Source organism: Lontra canadensis, unplaced genomic scaffold, assembly GCF_010015895.1.
Source record: "Lontra canadensis isolate GAN:19392208 unplaced genomic scaffold, GSC_riverotter_1.0 scaffold1, whole genome shotgun sequence".
Classification (NCBI taxonomy): Eukaryota; Metazoa; Chordata; class Mammalia; order Carnivora; family Mustelidae; genus Lontra; species Lontra canadensis.
The window spans coordinates 71,139,629-71,158,242 of record NW_022630995.1 but is presented as its reverse complement, the minus strand read 5'-3'; the positions used below and the strand labels follow the sequence as shown (position 1 = coordinate 71,158,242).

Below are 18,614 nucleotides of genomic sequence, written 5' to 3'. Positions count from 1 at the left end.
TCTGTATGTATTTATTTGTGTTCCCCTTGATGGACATATGTTTCTTTAAATTTTTAGCAATATTAAACTCCTTAAGTATAAATTTATAGGAGTTTAAAAGCAGTTAAAAGATAGTTGCAGGGGCGCCTGGGTGGCGCAGTGGTTAAAGCCTCTGCCTTCGGCTCGGGTCGTGATCCCAGGGTCCTGGGATCGAGCCCCGCATCGGGCTCTCTGCTCAGTGCAGAGCCTGCTTCTCTCTCTCTCTCTCTCTGCCTGCTTCTCTGCCTACTTGTGTTCTCTGTCTGTCAAATAAATAAATAAAATCTTTAAAAAAAAAAAAAAGATAGTTGCAGTGCTTGAGAGGTGATAAAGTCCTGAAATAAAGGTGGTGGGGGCCAGATTATGGAGGGTAGTGCCTTAGGCTTTTAAAAACATGTACTAGCCAAATGAGAAGATTGTGTTAAGCTTTACTTTGTCATTTATAGTGTGAAGGCAAGGATTTTTCAAATAAAATGTATGGTATTAAATATGTTTTTCAGTTAAATTGCCATCCTGGACATTATGTATTTAACTGACTCTGTTGAGGATCCCTGGCATAAAAGTTGGTAGATTGAAAAGTTTAAATCTGATCTAAGAGAGAAACACTACAAGTTTCTAGAAAGGGAAGTGAATTATTTTCTTTTGATTTTATTTATTTATTTTAAAGAAAGGTTACTCTGGAGAGAATAAAAGTAGAGAGACCGAAGGTAGGAAGATAGGTGACTGTGCAGTAATCAAGATCTGAAGTGAAAAGGACCTATTAGGGGAGTGGAATTAATTTACATATTTTCCCCCTTTATAGCATTTTTTACAACCAACTATAGTTTACTTAGCTGTGCCCTTACTAGCCCTTTAGATTTTTTGAATGCAGGAAACAATCCATTTCGGTCACCTACACCCTGATTATTAAGATTTTTTTTTTTTAAGATTTTATTTATTTATTTGACAGAGATCACAAGTAGGCAGAGAAGCAGGCAGAGAGAGAGGAGGAAGCAGGCTCCCTGCTGAGCAGAGAGCCCAACGCGGGGCTCCATCCCAAGACCCTGGGATCATGACCTGAGCCGAAGGCAGAGGCTTTAACCCACTGAGCCACCCAGGCGCCCCTATTAAGATATTTTAATTATTTGCTAAATGAATTTTTATCTTACATGTGGTTTTTATCTTCTTTGTATTGACTTTCAGGAACTTTGAACTGCACTAAACATTCTATACTAAGGATATTGTTAGCTAAAGAAAATGTACATGATGTAAAATAATTATAGGTCATGTATATACCAATTCCCTCTTTTTTTCTTTTAAAAGTAGGATGATTCCAGGGGCACCTGGGTGGCTCAGTTGGTTATGCATCTGACTTTTTTTTTTTTTTTTTTTAATTAAATTAAATTAAATTTTATTTTTCAGTGTTCCAAAATTCATTGTCTATGCACCACACCCAGTGCGTCTAACTCTTGATTTTGGCTCAGGTCATGAGCTCAGGGTCCTGAGATCCAGACCAGTGGTGTAGAGCCAGCTTGGGATTCTCCCTATCCCTCTGCGTACCATGCACATCCCATTCCCTCCCACCCCCCAAACTCATGTGCGCATGTGCACTCGCTCTCTCTTGCTCTCAATAGATAATTCATAACATTTATTGAGCATTTATCTTATACCAGTCTTTTCCATTTAGTTATGAAACTGTGCTGTGTAAACTTTCTGTTTACATTTTATAATTAAGGAAACAAAGCAAGACTAAGTAACTTACCAAGGTCACAGCTAATAAGACAGGTGAGTCCTTTTTTCTCTGGCTCAAAAAGCTGTGTTTTCTAGAGTGTTAAACTTCTATCTTTATATTCTCTCCCTTTTTTTTTTTAACGCTTATAATTTTATAAATAGCTATAGTTTTCTGAGTTTCTTGAGAAATATTACTGGAATATTATTTCTTGACTTGTAGGTTGTGTCCTTAACTAAATCCTTTAGGTTGGCATGTTTATGGCCTTCTCCAGAGGTCAGACAAGAAGTATGATGAAGCCATTAAATGTTATAGGAATGCATTAAAATGGGATAAAGACAATCTTCAAATCTTAAGGGACCTTTCTTTACTACAGATTCAAATGAGAGATCTTGAGGGTTACAGGGTAAGTAAAATAGCCATTTTTTTTTATTCTAAGGGGAAAGTAGTATTAAAATATATAAAACTTCTGTGAGTACTTACTGAAAACAAAATTTTCTGTTTTTAAACAGAATTGGATTGACTCTTAATCATCTTCTAGTAGTGATTGTGTATATGTTATGACTAGACTAACCAGATTTTTTAAATAAATTATTTTACTGAGGCAGAATAGGATTACTTTGTAGAATGGAGTTAATTCAGTGAAAATTAACATTGATGTTCCTCAAATAGGCAATGCCTTAGTCTGCTGTTAACGTGTAAATACAACCTTTAGTTCTCACATTTTTCTGGAAAGCGTATTTGTTTCTTCTTTTTACCTCCGCTGAGACTATTCTGTCTTTGTGCCTATATTTTAACCCTTAAATCAGTCTATTAATTCACACCTATAAAGTTCATGTAGTACCTGCTCAGTTGTTTTCTATAGATCTTAACTCAGTAGTTGGGCCCTGTATTTTTAAAAAATGTTTTTCTTATGTACTCTTTCTCATGCTGTCTCTCTCTTTTTTAAAGTAGTTCAGGAATTAATAAAGCATATTTAGTCTTAAGTTCTAAAACAGTTACAAGATTATCTTGGAAGCTCATTGTACTTCTTACCAAATATTGTTTTGCTTCTATAAAGCTATACAATATGGGTGTCTGTAGCTATTTTCTGTTACTATTCCCAGTGTTGTGTTGCAAATTACTCAGCATTGTTGGATAAATTAATTTAATCTTTTTAAAGAGCATTTGCTTTCACTGTAAACCTAAGAAAAAGTGGTTTTTTTCCCTCAAGGAAACGAGGTATCAATTACTTCAGCTTCGCCCTGCACAGAGAGCATCATGGATTGGTTATGCTATTGCTTACCATTTGTTAGAAGATTATGAAATGGCAGCAAAGATTTTAGAAGAATTTAGGAAAACACAACAGGTAACAACCAGAAGCCAGACCTAGTAAACTGGGTCTAATTCTAAGTATAATCATTAAAAAAGAAGTGCATATAGACTTGCAAATTTTTTATTTTGAAATAGTTTCAAACTTCCAGAAAAGTTGCAAGACTAGTACAAAGAACTCTATATATGAGTTCAGTCACATTAATGATAATACTTGGCACATTTACTTTACAATTTTTATTAGTTACTTTTTAAATTTTTTTCCTGAAACATTTGAGAGTAATGCAGACGCCCTGATCTTATACTCCTAAATCTGTTATGTTAGTGTGATATTTCCTGAGAATAATTCTTATCATTATTAACTCTATACATACTACAATATAGATTATCAAAAATTAGGAAATTTAACATTGATAGACTGTTATCTAATCCACAGCTCATATTAAAAATATATTAATTGCTCTATTTATATCCTTTCTAAGATTCCCCCCATTAATGGAATCATACTTTGCATTTAGTTATCATTTCTTTGCAGTCTGATTTAATCTGAAAATTTCGAAGACTTTATCTGTATTTCATGACATTGAAATTTTTGACGAGTACAGCAGGTGCTTGTGGAATGTCCATCAATTTGGATTTCTTTGATGTTTCTTCATTATTAGAAATAGTTAAGAATTTGGGGGAGGAAACTATAGGAGTTATATTTACTCCTTCTCTGTTCATCACATTGAGAAGTGCAGAAGGTTTTTTTGTTCTGTTTAATTACTTGGTTAGGGTGGTGCCTGCCGGCTTTTTATGCTAAAAAATTGTTATTTTTTTCCTCTCTGTATTTAGTAAACAGTTTGAGATTTTATGAGTAGCCTGTTCTTCATCAAACTTAACACTAGTTTTAACATTCATTGATTGTGATTCTTGCCTGAATCAACTGTTCTATGATAGTTAAAAAGTGGTGATTCTTTAACTCTCTTACTTTTTCTAGATTTCTTATTTGACATTCTACTCTTAAGTAAGAGCTTTCCTTTCTCCCCTGTTTACTAATTATATGTAAGGACTTAAGGATTCTAACTTTATTCAGTTAATAAGTTAATACTGTCATTTTTTACTTAGTTGCTCTCTAGACAAATGTTTAAGACTTTTTAGAAAATGAATTTTGTCAGTTATTATCCTTTGATTTCTTAAATGTATTTTGAGTGTTTAAATGGTTTTTTAATATGAAAACAAAATTCTTACTGTTAGTATTCCTTATATCCATATATAGACATCCCCTGATAAAGTGGATTATGAATATAGTGAACTCCTTTTATATCAGAACCAAGTTCTTCGGGAAGCAGGTCTCTATAGAGAAGCCCTGGAACATCTTTGTACCTATGAAAAGCAAATTTGTGATAAACTTGCTGTAGAAGAAACCAAAGGTATTTAAAAAATTTTTTATTTTTATTTACTTATTTATTTTAAAGATTTTATTTATTTGAGAGAGAGAGAGAGAGAGCCTGTGCGTGCACAAGTGTGGGGGTGGGGGCAGAGGGAGAAGCCAACTTCTGCTGAGCAGGGAGCCTAATGTGGGGTTCTATACCAGGACCCTGGGATCATGACCTGAGCCAAAACCAAGAGTTGAACACTTAACTGACTGAGCCGCCCAGGTGCCCCAAAGGTATTTTTCTTTAAAGGATATCATTTATGCTAGTATTTAGTTATGACAAAGAGCGAGACTAAAAAACTAGTTGCTGCTGATAACTGAATATAATTCAGCTTTTTGGTGATAGAAAATCTGTTTCTTGCTCATACACGCTGAATAATTTGTAATGTTGGAAAATACACATTTAAACAATGGATGTTTATATAGGAAAGAATAATTGCAAAAAATAAGATCATTAAATGAAGTGACTCAAGATATTTTTCTTTAAAAATGTTTTTGGCTTGAAAATATTAATAGGGTTTGATCAAAATACGGGAGGTAATTGCTTAATTTTATAAGGCAGGAATTAATTTCTTAGGGACAGCTTATTAGCAAAACTATTGCTATATTGACAGTAATATTTGTTGATAGTCTTTTTTTTTTTTTTAAGATTTTATTCATTTATTTGACAGACAGAAATCACAAGTAGGCAGAGAGGCAGGCAGAGAGAGAGGAAGGGAAGCAGGCTCCCCGCTGAACCAGAGAGCCAGACGCGGGGCTCGATCCCAGGACCCCGGGATCATGACCTGGGCCAAAGGCAGAGGCTCAACCCACCGAGCCACCCAGGCGCCCCGATAGTCAGTCTTTACTGAAGTATATATGGGGCAATAATGAGGTCTTTCTAGTTTATTTGGATGTCTTTCTGGACATAGAATATGAATTGAAACCAGACATTTGGCTTTATGTGTTTGGATTGTGATAAGAGGGATAGATCCCTCAATAAAGCTCTCTAATGCTGCCATTTATTAGAAGGCTGAAAAAAGGAGTCTCGGTTTTAAAACTTGAGGACCTTATTATGGAAAACGAAAGAAGAATAACCAGTAACTGAAAATAGAAGTACTTTTCTAAGAATTACCATCTGAAATGTCTCTTTGCCTGGGTTAGTCCAGGGAACTGATATTTGCTGCTTTCATATTCCTTTGGCTCCTGTTGAAGTTGAACACTAAAAAAGTATGGTACTTGGTTAGGTTTGAGATTGGTGTTGAGGAGCATAACTACCATGACTTCCAGTGCTTTGATGAAACCTCCGATGCGAGGCCTTCTGGCCAAGCATCTGTGATTTTATGTTGTTGGAGCCTTTGTTGTGTATCCCTGGGGGTTACAGCTTTCTCTAAGTTTGCTGTGGCCGAACCAAGAAAGAAAGCATATGCAGATTTCTACAGAAATTATGATTCCATGAAAGATTTTGAGATGAAGAAGGCTGGTATCTTTCAGAGTGCAGAGGGATTTTGGAATGTATAGAATTGCTTTGGGTTGAGTTCATTTGAAGTTTGTCACTGACCTGTGTTCCTGAACTATGAAGCACGGATATTGGGTTATGGAATTGTTTGTCTTGATAAATAAACAACTAACAAATACTTTGGACAGTTAAAAAAAAAAAAAGTACGGTACTTGCTTACATAGTGGATATGACCATTATTTGCCAGATGAGCTTTCAGCAGAGGATACTGCTATTGGCAAGAAAAAAAAATGGAAGTCTGTACCTCTTCTGGAGCTCATTTGTGAGCTATATAGATCCAGAAGAGCTGACTTTCCTTTGAATTGATCATTCTGTAACAATCTATTAGTTATAAAGGAAGGGTATTTCTGACTTCATGGAAAGATCACAAGATTGGAAAAAACTAGTTTGGATTTCTTTAATGGTTACTATAACTAGCTGTATGACCAGTCACAAGGCTTGGACGTTTGTTTCTTTATCAAAATACATGCTAGTTTTCAAAATACTCTTAAGTACCTCATTTCATTTGATCACTTTGATAATTATATTAGCAAGAAAGAATGACAGATCAAGTTAGGCGAGGATTCACAATTGATCAGTGGATTTTAGGAATTTGGAAGTCATTGGTGACTTTAACAAAAGCATTTTCTGAACATTTGGAAGGAGGGTGGAAAAAGTTAAACAAATTAAGTAGAATTAAATGACATTGGAAGTCAAGTAATTAAAGATAGAATGCATGGATGACTCATAAAAGGAGTTTTGTTATCTAGGGAAACAGATAAGTGGGGTTGTGCTAGATGAAATAGAATACAGACTCAAAAGGTTTTTTTACAGTATCTGCTTAGGCTCACTGGAGAATGATCCAGTAGAGACAGAATATTTGATACAACAGAGAAGATGTGATCTAGTGGTAAGTTGAAAGATTAGCTTTAGGTAACAACATGAATAGTTCACAGTAGCAAGAGAGGGTAGAATATATAGGCAAGTAGATATATAGATGTAGTGGGTATTTGGGAGTTCTTTTCTTATTGCTTCCATGTTCTCAGTGAAATAGGAAACAGCCATCATTTCATTCCAAAAAGTATGTATTGATAATTACAGTGAGTCAGGTGATGGGCACGGGGTATATAAAGAGAATAGAAAGGAACTGAGAGTAGTAGAACATTAATCTTTGGAAATTCCAGTAATAAAGGCATTGTTAGTGGTCTGAATAATTTGCAAACTTCTGGAGAGGGCATAATTAGCAGAAACTTTCATTGTTGATTCTTAAACCACCGGTTCCTTCTACAAAGAAGAGGTGGGAGAAAATTAAAGAAATGTTGGGTGGGTATAGTATAGGCGAGAAAAGTTGCAGGATTTTTTTGTTCTCAGTGAGGTAGGCTTTTGATTAGTAGAGAGCAGGTTTATCAACCTTGGCACTGTTTTGGGACTGAGATGTTGGGGGTGGAAGTTTCCTGTACGTTGTAGAACATTTAACAACATCCCTAGCTTCTACTTATCAGAATACCAGCAGCACAACCTATCCCTTACTGTGATAACCAAAAAATGTCTCCAGATAATGACAAAAGTGCCTTTGGCTGAGAGCCACTGATGTTAAGAATATGGGCTTTTTTTTTTTTTTTTTTTAAAGATTTTATTTATTTATTTATTTGACAGACAGAGATCACAAGTAGATGGAGAGGCAGGCAGAGAGAGAGAGAGAGGGAAGCAGGCTCCCTGCTGAGCAGAGAGCCCGATGCGGGACTCCATCCCAGGACCCTGAGATCATGACCTGAGCCGAAGGCAGCGCTTAACCCACTGAGCCACCCAGGCACCCAGAATATGGGCTTTTTAAGCCACATTACTTGGATTCAAATCCTGATTCCAACAATTAACTATCTGACAGTCCCTCAGCAAGTTTGCTTATGTTCTCTCTGCTTTAAAATGATGAAAATAATGTTTTTTTTTTTTTAAGATTTTATTTATTTATTTGACAGAGATCACAAGTAGGCAGAGAGAGAGAGAGAGAGAGGAGGAAGCAGGCTCCCAGCCGAGCAGAGAGCTGATGCAGGGCTTGATTCCAGGACCCTGGGATCATGACCCGAGCCGAAGACAGAGGCTTTAACCCACTGAGCCACCCAGGCGCCCCCAGAATAATAGTGTTTTGAGAATTGAATAACTTAATGCATATGAAACCATTGAAAGTTAGTGGCACACAGTGAATACCCTGTGTTTGTCTTTATTGTCTGATGAGAGCAGAGCGTGCAAGGGTGAAGTTGTGGTTTGAAAATAATGCCTTTGGTGGATGGAAACCCATTAAAGATAAGGAAACGTGTACCTGAGCAGTGTTTGAAGCTCATTTGACTTTGGAACTCATAGATTTCTAGTGAAACTGGTGTCTCTGTCCATTCTTCTAATGACGTTTTGTGAGAACATGTGTAGCAAGCAAACATTTGGGATGATCCAGGCCTTGAAATTGGTAAATAAGGGAGCCTTGTGTTTTGAGACTGATTTTGATATTTGGGTCTCAATGTCATTTGGGGATGAGATTTGTCGTGCAGCTCAGAGAAAACCAGCAATGAATCTGTGACTTACTGCAGGGTCTGAAGGAAAGGGAATGGTTTTTCTCTAAGATTAGTGAGACAGTAATAAGCTAGACAAGACAGTGAAGCTTAAAGCAAGATAGGTGTCCTATTTGGTAGTTGGAAGAGCTAGAAAAAGCAGGTTTTGAATGTGGCCATGACTGTGGGCTGCTATAGCTGAATCCTTTTATAATTTATTTGGAGATCATAAGGTTAGAGTGTTGGATTTGGTCAGTAATTCAGATATGAAATTGTGTTATGTCAGGCATAATTAAGTACCAGATGGGTGGCTTGGTAACTGTGTTTAGTGAATTTGGGAATAGCCTGTAGTTAGACAAATACCTTAATTGGTCGAGGATGTGGAAAGGATGGCATTTCTACATAAGAACTTCAAAAAGAGACAATAATATTTGTTGAAGGGTATTGGGAATTGAGAATGATACCGAATCCAATTCCCAACATTGGAGAGGCCTTAAGAGAAAGTTTAAAGAAAAGTTAAAGTTATAATCAGAAGATATCTAGTTAATTTAATTTGTTTTTCATCAGGGGAACTTCTGTTGCAGTTAGGTCGTTTGGAAGATGCAGCCGATGTTTATAGAGGATTACAAGAGAGAAATCCTGAAAACTGGGCCTATTACAAAGGTCTGGAAAAGGCACTCAAACCAGGTAGTATTAAAACTTATAAGTTTTAATTGTACCTTTTGTTGATAAATATTTTATTAACTTATTGAAAAGCATAACTTAGAAAAATAGTCGTTAAGAATTGATTTCAGAAAAAAAAAGAATTGGTTTTAGAATCTGAATACAAAAGTACAGTAGCAAACTTCCATTTAATATGGGAGAGTGAGCATTTTCTGAAACTTCTCTTCCACACATTTATAGAAATAGTTGAGAAAAGAATTCAGAAACAACTTGCAGAAATTCACAAATGGCATGGCAGCTACAAAAATTGAAAGGGAAATTCCTACTGATAGAAATGTCTCCTCACTTAGAGAGATATCTCCCTAAAGGAAAGAAACAAGCGTAACTTCTGTGGCCACAGCAGCATGGCCTCCCAAGGGCATATGAATGTAACCAAGCTGAAAGAGCAATACTGTTTCCTATGTGGGAAGAGGGACTAAATTTCCATCACTCAAATGAACTTGGGTCCAGAGAGTCTCCCCACAACTTCCTTTCATCCTCTCCCATGAACGGGACCTAATTGGGAGGACAGACCCAGAAACATGTCATCTACAAATAGGGTCCTTAGCCATGATGATCTGATTTGAGGCTGTCTCCTCCAAGACTGGAAGTGAGCCATTACTGATATATTGATAAATACAAGAGAAACCTTATAACAAGGAATATTTTACTATTCTGGAACACTATCACGGGAATGGTTATCATTAGTACAGCAAAAGAGAGTAAATGGAGGAATTTAAGATGAAAAAAGGGAATTGTAGCCATGAAGTATGAAGTTTTGAGAAAGTACCAATTAGGAATTTAAGAAATGAGAAGCCTACTTCTCGACATAAAAATCTTAACAGATTGAATGAAAGAGAGTCCACAAGTGAGGAGAAATTAGTGAACTGGAAGACTAAACCGAGGAGAGCTCTCAGCTAAGAGTAAAACAAAATATAAAAGAAATAAGGAAAAATGGAAGATGAGGGGATAGATCCAAAAGTTCTGTAATAAAGGATATACTGAAGAGAATAGCAGAGAAGCTATGGAAAAATAATAACCAAGGTTTTCTTAGAAATAAAGTAAACTCTGAGTCCTTAAATTCTGAAAGGTACCTAAAGCAGAATGGATTAAAAAATTACATATTTTAGATGATTATAGGTATTTAAAATATGAAAATATTAGGAAAAAATACTCTAAAATGATTGGTGTATTTGGGTGGTTATTTGAAATTTTCTTTTCACCTTCAACTTTTCTGCTTAATAAGAATTTATATATACTTGGAGAAATTTATAATTTGTTAAAAAAACATACAAGTTATAATTATATATAAAAATAATTTTTTCTTTGTTTGCAGCTAATATGTTAGAACGACTAAAAATTTATGAGGAAGCCTGGACTAAATATCCCAGGGGACTGGTGCCAAGAAGACTACCGTTGAACTTTTTATCTGGTGAGAGTAATTGCAAAGGAATGAAAATGTTAGGATTTATAGTTTGTTTTCTTGGTTTTAGATATATGAATATGCATATTAATATTAAAGTATGCATTTTAGAGTTGTCTGGGTAAATGCAAATCAACAGAATTTTCTTCTTCCAAGGTGAGAAGTTTAAAGAATGTTTGGATAAGTTTCTAAGGATGAATTTCAGCAAAGGTTGCCCACCAGTCTTCAATACTTTGAGGTCATTATACAAAGATAAAGAAAAGGTAAAGCAAAATACCATTTTTCCCCCCACTATCATTTCTTTGCTCAGTATTTGGAATTGTTGATTTCTGATTGTCTGTGTACATGGTACACATTTGGTGAATCTGGTATCTGTTTTCCTATCTTGCAGTTTAAATGCTTCTGTACCTCTTTATTTTCCTGTTTTCTCTTTTATTTCTGCTATTTACTTTGAGTCTGTGTAGGTATGGAAAGTTCGTAAGGTAGTGATTTCTTCAGTACTTTCTCTAATCCTTGTTCATGGTGAAGGTTAGATGTGGTTTTTAAACTAAGGTTTTGCTTAGTAATTTTTCTCCTTCTTTATTTGGTGGAAAGAAAATTCTGTCAGCAGTTCATTTGCTGTCCCAGTAAGTTAACTTACTCTTTGAGCTATGTATAAAAATGCTCAAATTGCTTATTAAGAGGCCGTTTTAATTTTAATTTAGATTATTTTGCTTGCAAGTACAGTGACATCAAGACATGTTGGTTGACTAAATGGAAATCAGTTTACAGTGAAGAATCAGAAAGATGGGACAAATTGAACATGCTGAACACTTTAACCTAAAGCACAGAAGGTGTGCTTATTTTCCAGTCTTTTGTTGAGAGGCCCAAGCTATGGGCTTTATGATGATTTTCACTTTTTTTTAAATTGCATAAATCACATTCATAAAATGTGATCTCTTGTTTTCAGTATCAATATTATGGGAACTGGATGCTTACAAAGCAATCTTGATTATAGAAGCCTGTTTATTAATGATTTTCCCCTTTGTGGTTATATCATTGAAACCTTAATTTGTTAGAAATATCTAATTTATCCTTGAGTCTTTCCATGGTATTCAACGTAAAACAGTTTTTTCTTTCATTCTCATTTATTCAGTTTGCATAATATTGAGTTCTGTAATGATGATAATAAATGGAACTGATTCAAACAGGTTTGGGAAAACAAAACTCTTACTAAGCAGGTAGCTCACCTTGTGGGAGCAGAAGAACATGGGCACACCGGAATAACCTAGCTGTGACCATTCAGTCCTCACAATTTTCTGAGGTAATGGAGAGTGCTGGTGTTAATCTATTGAGTCGGTTAAGTTGAGGTCATTTAGGAGAGCTTCTATAGTAACAAATCCATTATAGATGGATTAAGTGAGGAAGGGAATTAATAAATTAAAAGTGTTCACAGATCTCTTACAAAGCCAGGAGCAAGTGGTATAGTCATGACTCAGAAGAAACCAGAACCTGGACATCCACTCACTATCCTGGATTTCAGAAACCCACCTGCTGTTCTGTTTTTACTAATGCTTTTCCTTGGATTTTAAAATCAAGAGTTGATGGTATTTTGTACTTTCAGAATTTCTCTTTTCACATAGTTTTTAATTCTTGATTCTTGGAGGGCAGATGTTAACTGTGGGTGTTATTTATGTGAATTGAGATAAAAATGAACCGAGGTTAAGAGTCATCTGTAGTGTTACTTATAGTATTACTTCTTTTTAGCCAACATTTTCCTGATTTTTAGCTTGATGCAAATTCCCTCCTTCCTAGCAGGGAAAGAAGTTGTCAGTAAGTTTCTAGAAAGTTACATCTTTTTTTTTAAGACTTAATTTATTTGAGAGAGAGGGAGAGAGCATGAGCAGGGGGAGGGGCAGAGGGAGAAGGACAAGCAGACTTGCCAGTGAGCGCAGAGTCTGATGTGGGACTCAGTCCCAGAACCCTGAGATCATAACCTGAACCAAAATCAGGAGTTGGGCACTTAACTGACTGAGCCACCCAGGTACCCTGAAAATTACATCTTAATACCTTCAAAAATGTATGGCTTACTTGCTTTTAAGTTTTTTTTTTTGTTTTGTTTTTTAAGATTTTACTTATTTATTTGACAGACAGAAATCACAAGTAGGCAGAGAGGCAGGCGGTCGGCGGTGGGTGTGGGGAGCAGGCTCCCTGCTGAGCAGAGAGCCTGAAAGCGGACCTGAAAGGACCCTGGGATCATGACCTGAGCCGAAGGCAGAGGCTTTAACCCACTGAGCCATCCAGGCGTCCCTGCTTTTAAGTTTTTATCCTTAGGTTAAGAGGTTTATAAAAGGGTGTGTACATGAGAGAGAGAGAGAGAGAGTGTGTGTGTGCGCGCGTGCGTGCACGCACACACACCAGTTTTTGGAATGTTGATGCAGCTCTTTAATAACATTTTGTACAAGAATGGTGGCTGCATGTATATATATTTTATTAAAGTGTGCTTGTTTGTATTCTAGGTGGCAATCATAGAAGAATTAGTAGTAGGTTATGAAACCTCTTTAAAAAGCTGCCGGTTGTTTAACCCTAATGGTAAGTGCTCAAGTTTTATGTTTTAAAACATCTTGAAATTTTTAATATATTATGAAATTCTTAATCAGAAGGTCAGTATATTCATTATTTAGACAGTAAGCTTAGTATATTTAAACTTTTTTTCTTTTTAAGATGGAGATGCATTAATTTGCACACTGTGAAAATATTTGGCTAAGAAGAGAATCGTATTTTACTGGAAAAAAATATAAAATTTAAAACATCTATAAAACTAGACTTAATCATACAATGATCCTCCATCATTTACCCATCATCCAGTTTTAATAATTTTTAACTCATGGGAAAACATATTTCATGTATATTCTTACCTGCTTCCCTCTTTTCCCATGGTATTCTGAAGTAAAATCTCCAACCCAGTCACATCATTTTATCTATGACTATTTCAGTAGTCTAAGATTATAACCATAATATTATCACTACACTGGACATTAATACTTTGTTAAGATCAAAGAAAAAAGTCCATGCTTAACATTTCCAGTTGTCTTAGAAATGTCATCACTCCCCACACCCCTTGTTTTTAAAGTTTGTTTGAATGAGGATCCATATGAAATCTGTGCTTTGAGTTTGATATGTCTCAACTCTCTTATAAAAAATCCATAGGTTTTCTGTTTGCTCTTTTTCCTGCAATTTATTTGTTTAAAAAATTAGGGTTTTTTCTAAAGTTTTTCCATAGTCCATATTTTCTTGAATGGATTCTTATGGTGTTGCTTAACACGTTATTCCTCTGTCCTCTGAATTTGTTATAAATTGGTAGTTGGATGTAGAGCTGTGCTGTCTAGTATAATAGCTATCAGGCTCATGTGACTATTAAAATTTTTAAAATTAAATAAAATAAAAACTTTCCTTAGTTGCAGTAGCCACATTTTAGGTGCTGCTCAGTAACTGTGTAAAGCCAATTCCTACTACCATATTGGCCAGGGCAAATACAGAACATTTCCAAACTTGTTTAAGCTTTTCATGGACAGGTCGGAGTAGAGGATTAATAAGATCTACTTTTTTTTTGTTTTCCCCTTTTAAATATAGGGGGTGGACAAGGTTATTTCTTGGTGGCCGGGGTGATAGTATATTCTTCCATCAGGAGGCATTTAGTGTTTTGTATGTTAGCAACTGTCAGGAATTACAAACTGGTGATAGTCTATCATTCATCTTCTATTATCTTACAAGAGAAATTTCCCTTCATCTGTTACCTGTTTATCCAGTATTTTGGTTTGTATAGGAAAAGCAAGGTAAATGCTGCTTCTTTCCCCTTTATCTCCTACTTTTTGTTGTTTTCTTTACTAGTTTTCAGAATAATGAATTCATTTAGTAGCATCCTTCAAAGATGCCAGTACACATTTTAAAGGTATTATGAATTCATGGGTTTAAACATACTTGATGTTTTAAATCACTGCAGTTTCGAATGGTTCCAGCCTTCACATACCATGGTGTAGTAGTTGATAGCTTTTTTGCAGTTTGGTATGACAAGATATTCCAGTTTATCTGGTACACTGCCCATAGCAGACCTGGAATCAATTGTTATTCCAAAGGAGCCCTGGTTCTTACAGTGGGAAAGCCCAGTATGGGACCTGGGGTGCTCATTGCTATTGGGTTGATCATTGTTTCTAGGTCTCAGATTAATTTTAATAATACTTTTTAGAAGGCGTTACCATGGTTTCATTGGTTAATCATCATGATGTTCCTTTGATTATCAGCATTTTCCTACATATTTTACAAATGTGGAAGAGGTTCAATGACATGCCCAAGAATATGCAGCACTTTAGTTGCAGATCTATCAGATCGGGAGTTGGTGAGTTCCACTCCTATTGTTTGTCCACTGAGCCATCCTGCTTTTACTAGGATAAAAATAAGCAATCTATTGCTTTCTTTGAAAGCAAATTAACAGTTCTTAGATTTTAGATATTGGTATTAAAAAAAGTATTTTATAGTGTGTGGGTTGTATATTTAACTTACACATTTTCTTGTGAGCGTATAAAAATTATGAAATAAAATGTAGAGTAAGCATTTTTATTTATCTCAATTTTGGGGTATAGTTTTTATTCAAGCTAAATTATGCATCATTGCATATCAGCATAATATTAGAATATATTAGTATAATCACCCAAAACTCAACCACATCACAAGTATATTTATGTATAGTTTAGTACATTAGCTAGAAACCCAATTAAGCAGTCAGGCGTTTTTGTTTTTTTTTTTTTTCACCTCACATTAATGGAAAATCAAAGTTTCTTCTGATACCTGTTTCACCCCTCATAAATAACATCCTGATCTTTATAGTTTCATAGTACTAGCACAATTTGTCTCTCCCCCATCCCCATTCCTTTCAGTATCTTTTTAAGGTAGTTTTTTTATATCTTTGATCTAATTTATCTGCCATATTTATTATATAAAGTCTTTACTAAATTCAAGGTTTTGTGTTAGGGGCTATAATGATACAGAACAGACAACATGGTCCCTTCCAAAGATCTTATAAATTTAAGGATGGTTTTATAGCTAGATACATAAATAAATGGTTCAAACTACTTTTCCGTTTTAATAAAGATAAAGCCATTTGGAGGTGGGTACTCTATTAATATATGTAATGACTAATCTTGGTTTATTTCCTCTCCCACCCACCTCCCCCACTTTTTAAAGATGATGGAAAAGAGGAACCACCAACCACATTACTTTGGGTCCAGTACTACTTGGCACAACATTATGACAAAATTGGTCAGCCATCGATTGCTCTGGAATACATAAATACTGCTATTGAAAGTACACCTACATTGATAGAACTCTTTCTTGTGAAAGCTAAAATCTATAAGGTAAACCCCCCCCTTTTTATAAGGTAATGAGTCTTATAAAAACTTCTTTCTATAATTTGTAGATTCTGAAAGCGATAATTAAAATGATAGATTTGATGGCTCGTAAAACCTGGAATAAGTATAGAACATTTCTCAGTCTGATTACTTTTAGATTTGTCATGGTGATAATTTACTCATTTTTATCTCTGTATACACGCAGATATACATATATGCATGTGGTTATTCAGATATATGGTTATTCATATTACATATTCTTATATACACACACATCTGGTTATTTTCTTGGGTTTAAGTAATAACAGTATAGTTACTTGAAAGTAATTTGCTGCGACATGTTTGTTTCTATTAATATTGGAGTATGATCATGATCAGTATCTGGTAATCTCAGTGAAGATTAGTGAAAAATCTGTGAAAAACTGAAGATTTTACTATTTTACTTGCCTTCTTAACTTCTTGGTCTTACTTGAAAATCTCCAGCCATATGTTTTAGCATCATCATAATGTTGGCTCTTCTTTTTCTTAATACAAATACAAAGTAGTAATAATAGGTCTTAGGGAAGAGATTGTAAACTTATAATTTCTTTACCAAAAACTAATAAAATTAAGAATTATTTTGAAAGCACTTTTCAAAGCCAGGTTATGCTCATTAGTTTTGTGGCTTTGACAGATGGACTAGTAATGTAAATTAAAACACATCGTGGAACGTCCGGTAATAGGCAGTAATGTTTCCATGATTGCTTTAGGCCACCCTAAAGGCCATATCTTTGCCTTTTTTTTTTTTTTTTTAACTTTTCAATATTGATCAATAATTTTTTTAAAAATAAGCATTTTTATATGTTAATAGAATTTCCCTGGTATTCAACCATGAACTCTTTTATGAACTGTATGCTGTTCTGACTTAAAGATTTTAATTATTATTTATTCTTAAATTCAGCCATTACTTTTGGGTATTTGTTATGTGCCAGACACTGATACAGGCAGTGAGATATAACTGTAAACAAAAACAAGTCTTTACTGTCAGAGAGCCTGTATTCTACATGGCCAGAAAAGTATCAAAATGTATGTGTCTGCATTGATTAGTGTCTTAAGATCAGTCAGAAGAATACCTTTTTTTCTCATTTGTGTTTTAGTTATTTATCAGTAGGACTAATTACCTGCGTGGTAAAATTAGCATACTGACTGGTTTATTTTGCTTTTCTGTAAGCATGCTGGAAATATTAGAGAAGCTGCGAGGTGGATGGATGAGGCCCAGGCCTTGGACACAGCAGACAGATTTATCAATTCCAAGTGTGCAAAGTACATGCTAAAAGCCAATCTGATAAAAGAGGCTGAAGAAATGTGCTCAAAGTTTACAAGGGTTTGTACATCTAATGTTCTCATGAATAGTTTATACTTGTATAGTTTTCAAAATTTGTTTTTAGTATTTTTAGTATGAAAATAGGATTTTAGCTGAATTGCCATAGAAGGAAACTGAAATCAATATTAGTATAAAACATAAATAAAATTTTCTTTTTAGTTGGTTGTGGGTTTTTAAACTCTGATTTATATTGATGTATGTTCAGATGAATTTTTTTTAGGGGTGAAAGGAACTAATGTTAAGACTGCTTGCTGTGTGCTAATGTTCTCTTACTTATGTTACTCTCGAACTCCAGTTATGTAGATCTTTTGATTATTTACAAAGATACTTTTTTTTTCAGTGATTAGAAATATAATTCCACTTCCTTACCCATAAGTGTTTCCTCTAATTCTGAAAATGGTTAGAAAGATAGAAAGTGATTTTGAAAGAATTCATTTATCAGTTGACCATATTTTCCTTCTTAAATTCTATGATGAAGCGCTGTATTTGGTAAGAAATGGTCTTAAAATTTTCATACAGGAAGGAACATCAGCAGTAGAGAATTTGAATGAAATGCAGTGCATGTGGTTCCAGACAGAATGTGCCCAGGCTTATAAGGCAATGAATAAATTTGGTGAAGCACTTAAGAAGTGTCATGAGATTGAGAGAGTAAGTACTATATATATATGAGTTTCTCATTTTTTTGTTATATGTTGAAGGTTTTGAGAAAGAAAAACTATAGTTTTTCTTCTTTATAATTCACAGCAAGTGATTTCTAAGTATCAGTTTTTTAACGGAAATGTTATAGACCACATTTTCAGCAGACTTGCCCATTATCTACTCTTCTGGCAAGAATTCATTTGAAAAACTTGATCGAAAGTTTGTAGCTTGGCTGTTTTTATTGATTTTTGAATGTTTCACATTGCTGCTCCATCTTCAGTAATGCTAAGCTCATTAAGTTATCCTAGAAAGCTGTTTGTTTCAGGGGTTGATTGGTAATGCAATATATCTTTGATAGTCATAAAGTATAAACTTTGAATCCTTTTTACAGTATTTCTGTAGCCTGTATAATTCCTCATTTTCTGATACATGCATTGTTTTCTTAGTCCTCTTCTGATTTATTTCTATCATGAATGGTTAGTTTTCTTTTTTTCTGTTTTTCACAGATAAAAATAATTTATATAATTTTATGCTGTTCTCTTACTAAGCTCAGAACCCCAGAGCTAGTTGAATGTGTTAGGTTCTGGTTACTCGACTTAAATGCTAATTGATTTCTCTCCCACATACCAGCA

General features: G+C 34.7%; 1 protein-coding gene and 1 long non-coding RNA gene across 4 annotated transcripts in view; both read left to right on the top strand.

Moving 5' to 3' along the window:
* NAA15 (N-alpha-acetyltransferase 15, NatA auxiliary subunit) overlaps positions 1-18,614 on the top strand; it is an 81,745-nt gene that overhangs the window by 36,384 nt on the left and 26,747 nt on the right. For 2 of the 3 annotated variants that reach the window (XM_032857370.1, XM_032857362.1), the window contains exons 4-13: positions 1,975-2,132; positions 2,940-3,074; positions 4,296-4,449; positions 9,039-9,158; positions 10,510-10,605; positions 10,753-10,859; positions 13,095-13,167; positions 15,817-15,986; positions 17,191-17,343; positions 17,863-17,991. In XM_032857370.1, coding sequence (XP_032713261.1) covers positions 1,975-2,132; positions 2,940-3,074; positions 4,296-4,449; positions 9,039-9,158; positions 10,510-10,605; positions 10,753-10,859; positions 13,095-13,167; positions 15,817-15,986; positions 17,191-17,343; positions 17,863-17,991 — 1,295 coding nt within the window. Of the gene's footprint in view, positions 1-1,974; positions 2,133-2,939; positions 3,075-4,295; positions 4,450-9,038; positions 9,159-10,509; positions 10,606-10,752; positions 10,860-13,094; positions 13,168-14,876; positions 14,972-15,816; positions 15,987-17,190; positions 17,344-17,862; positions 17,992-18,614 lie in introns of those variants that run through there. The other variant, XR_004382652.1, reaches the window with a different exon arrangement.
* Positions 4,994-6,079, top strand: LOC116867720. The gene is made up of 2 exons (XR_004382656.1): positions 4,994-5,083; positions 5,292-6,079. It is a non-coding gene; the product is annotated as an uncharacterized LOC116867720 (long non-coding RNA).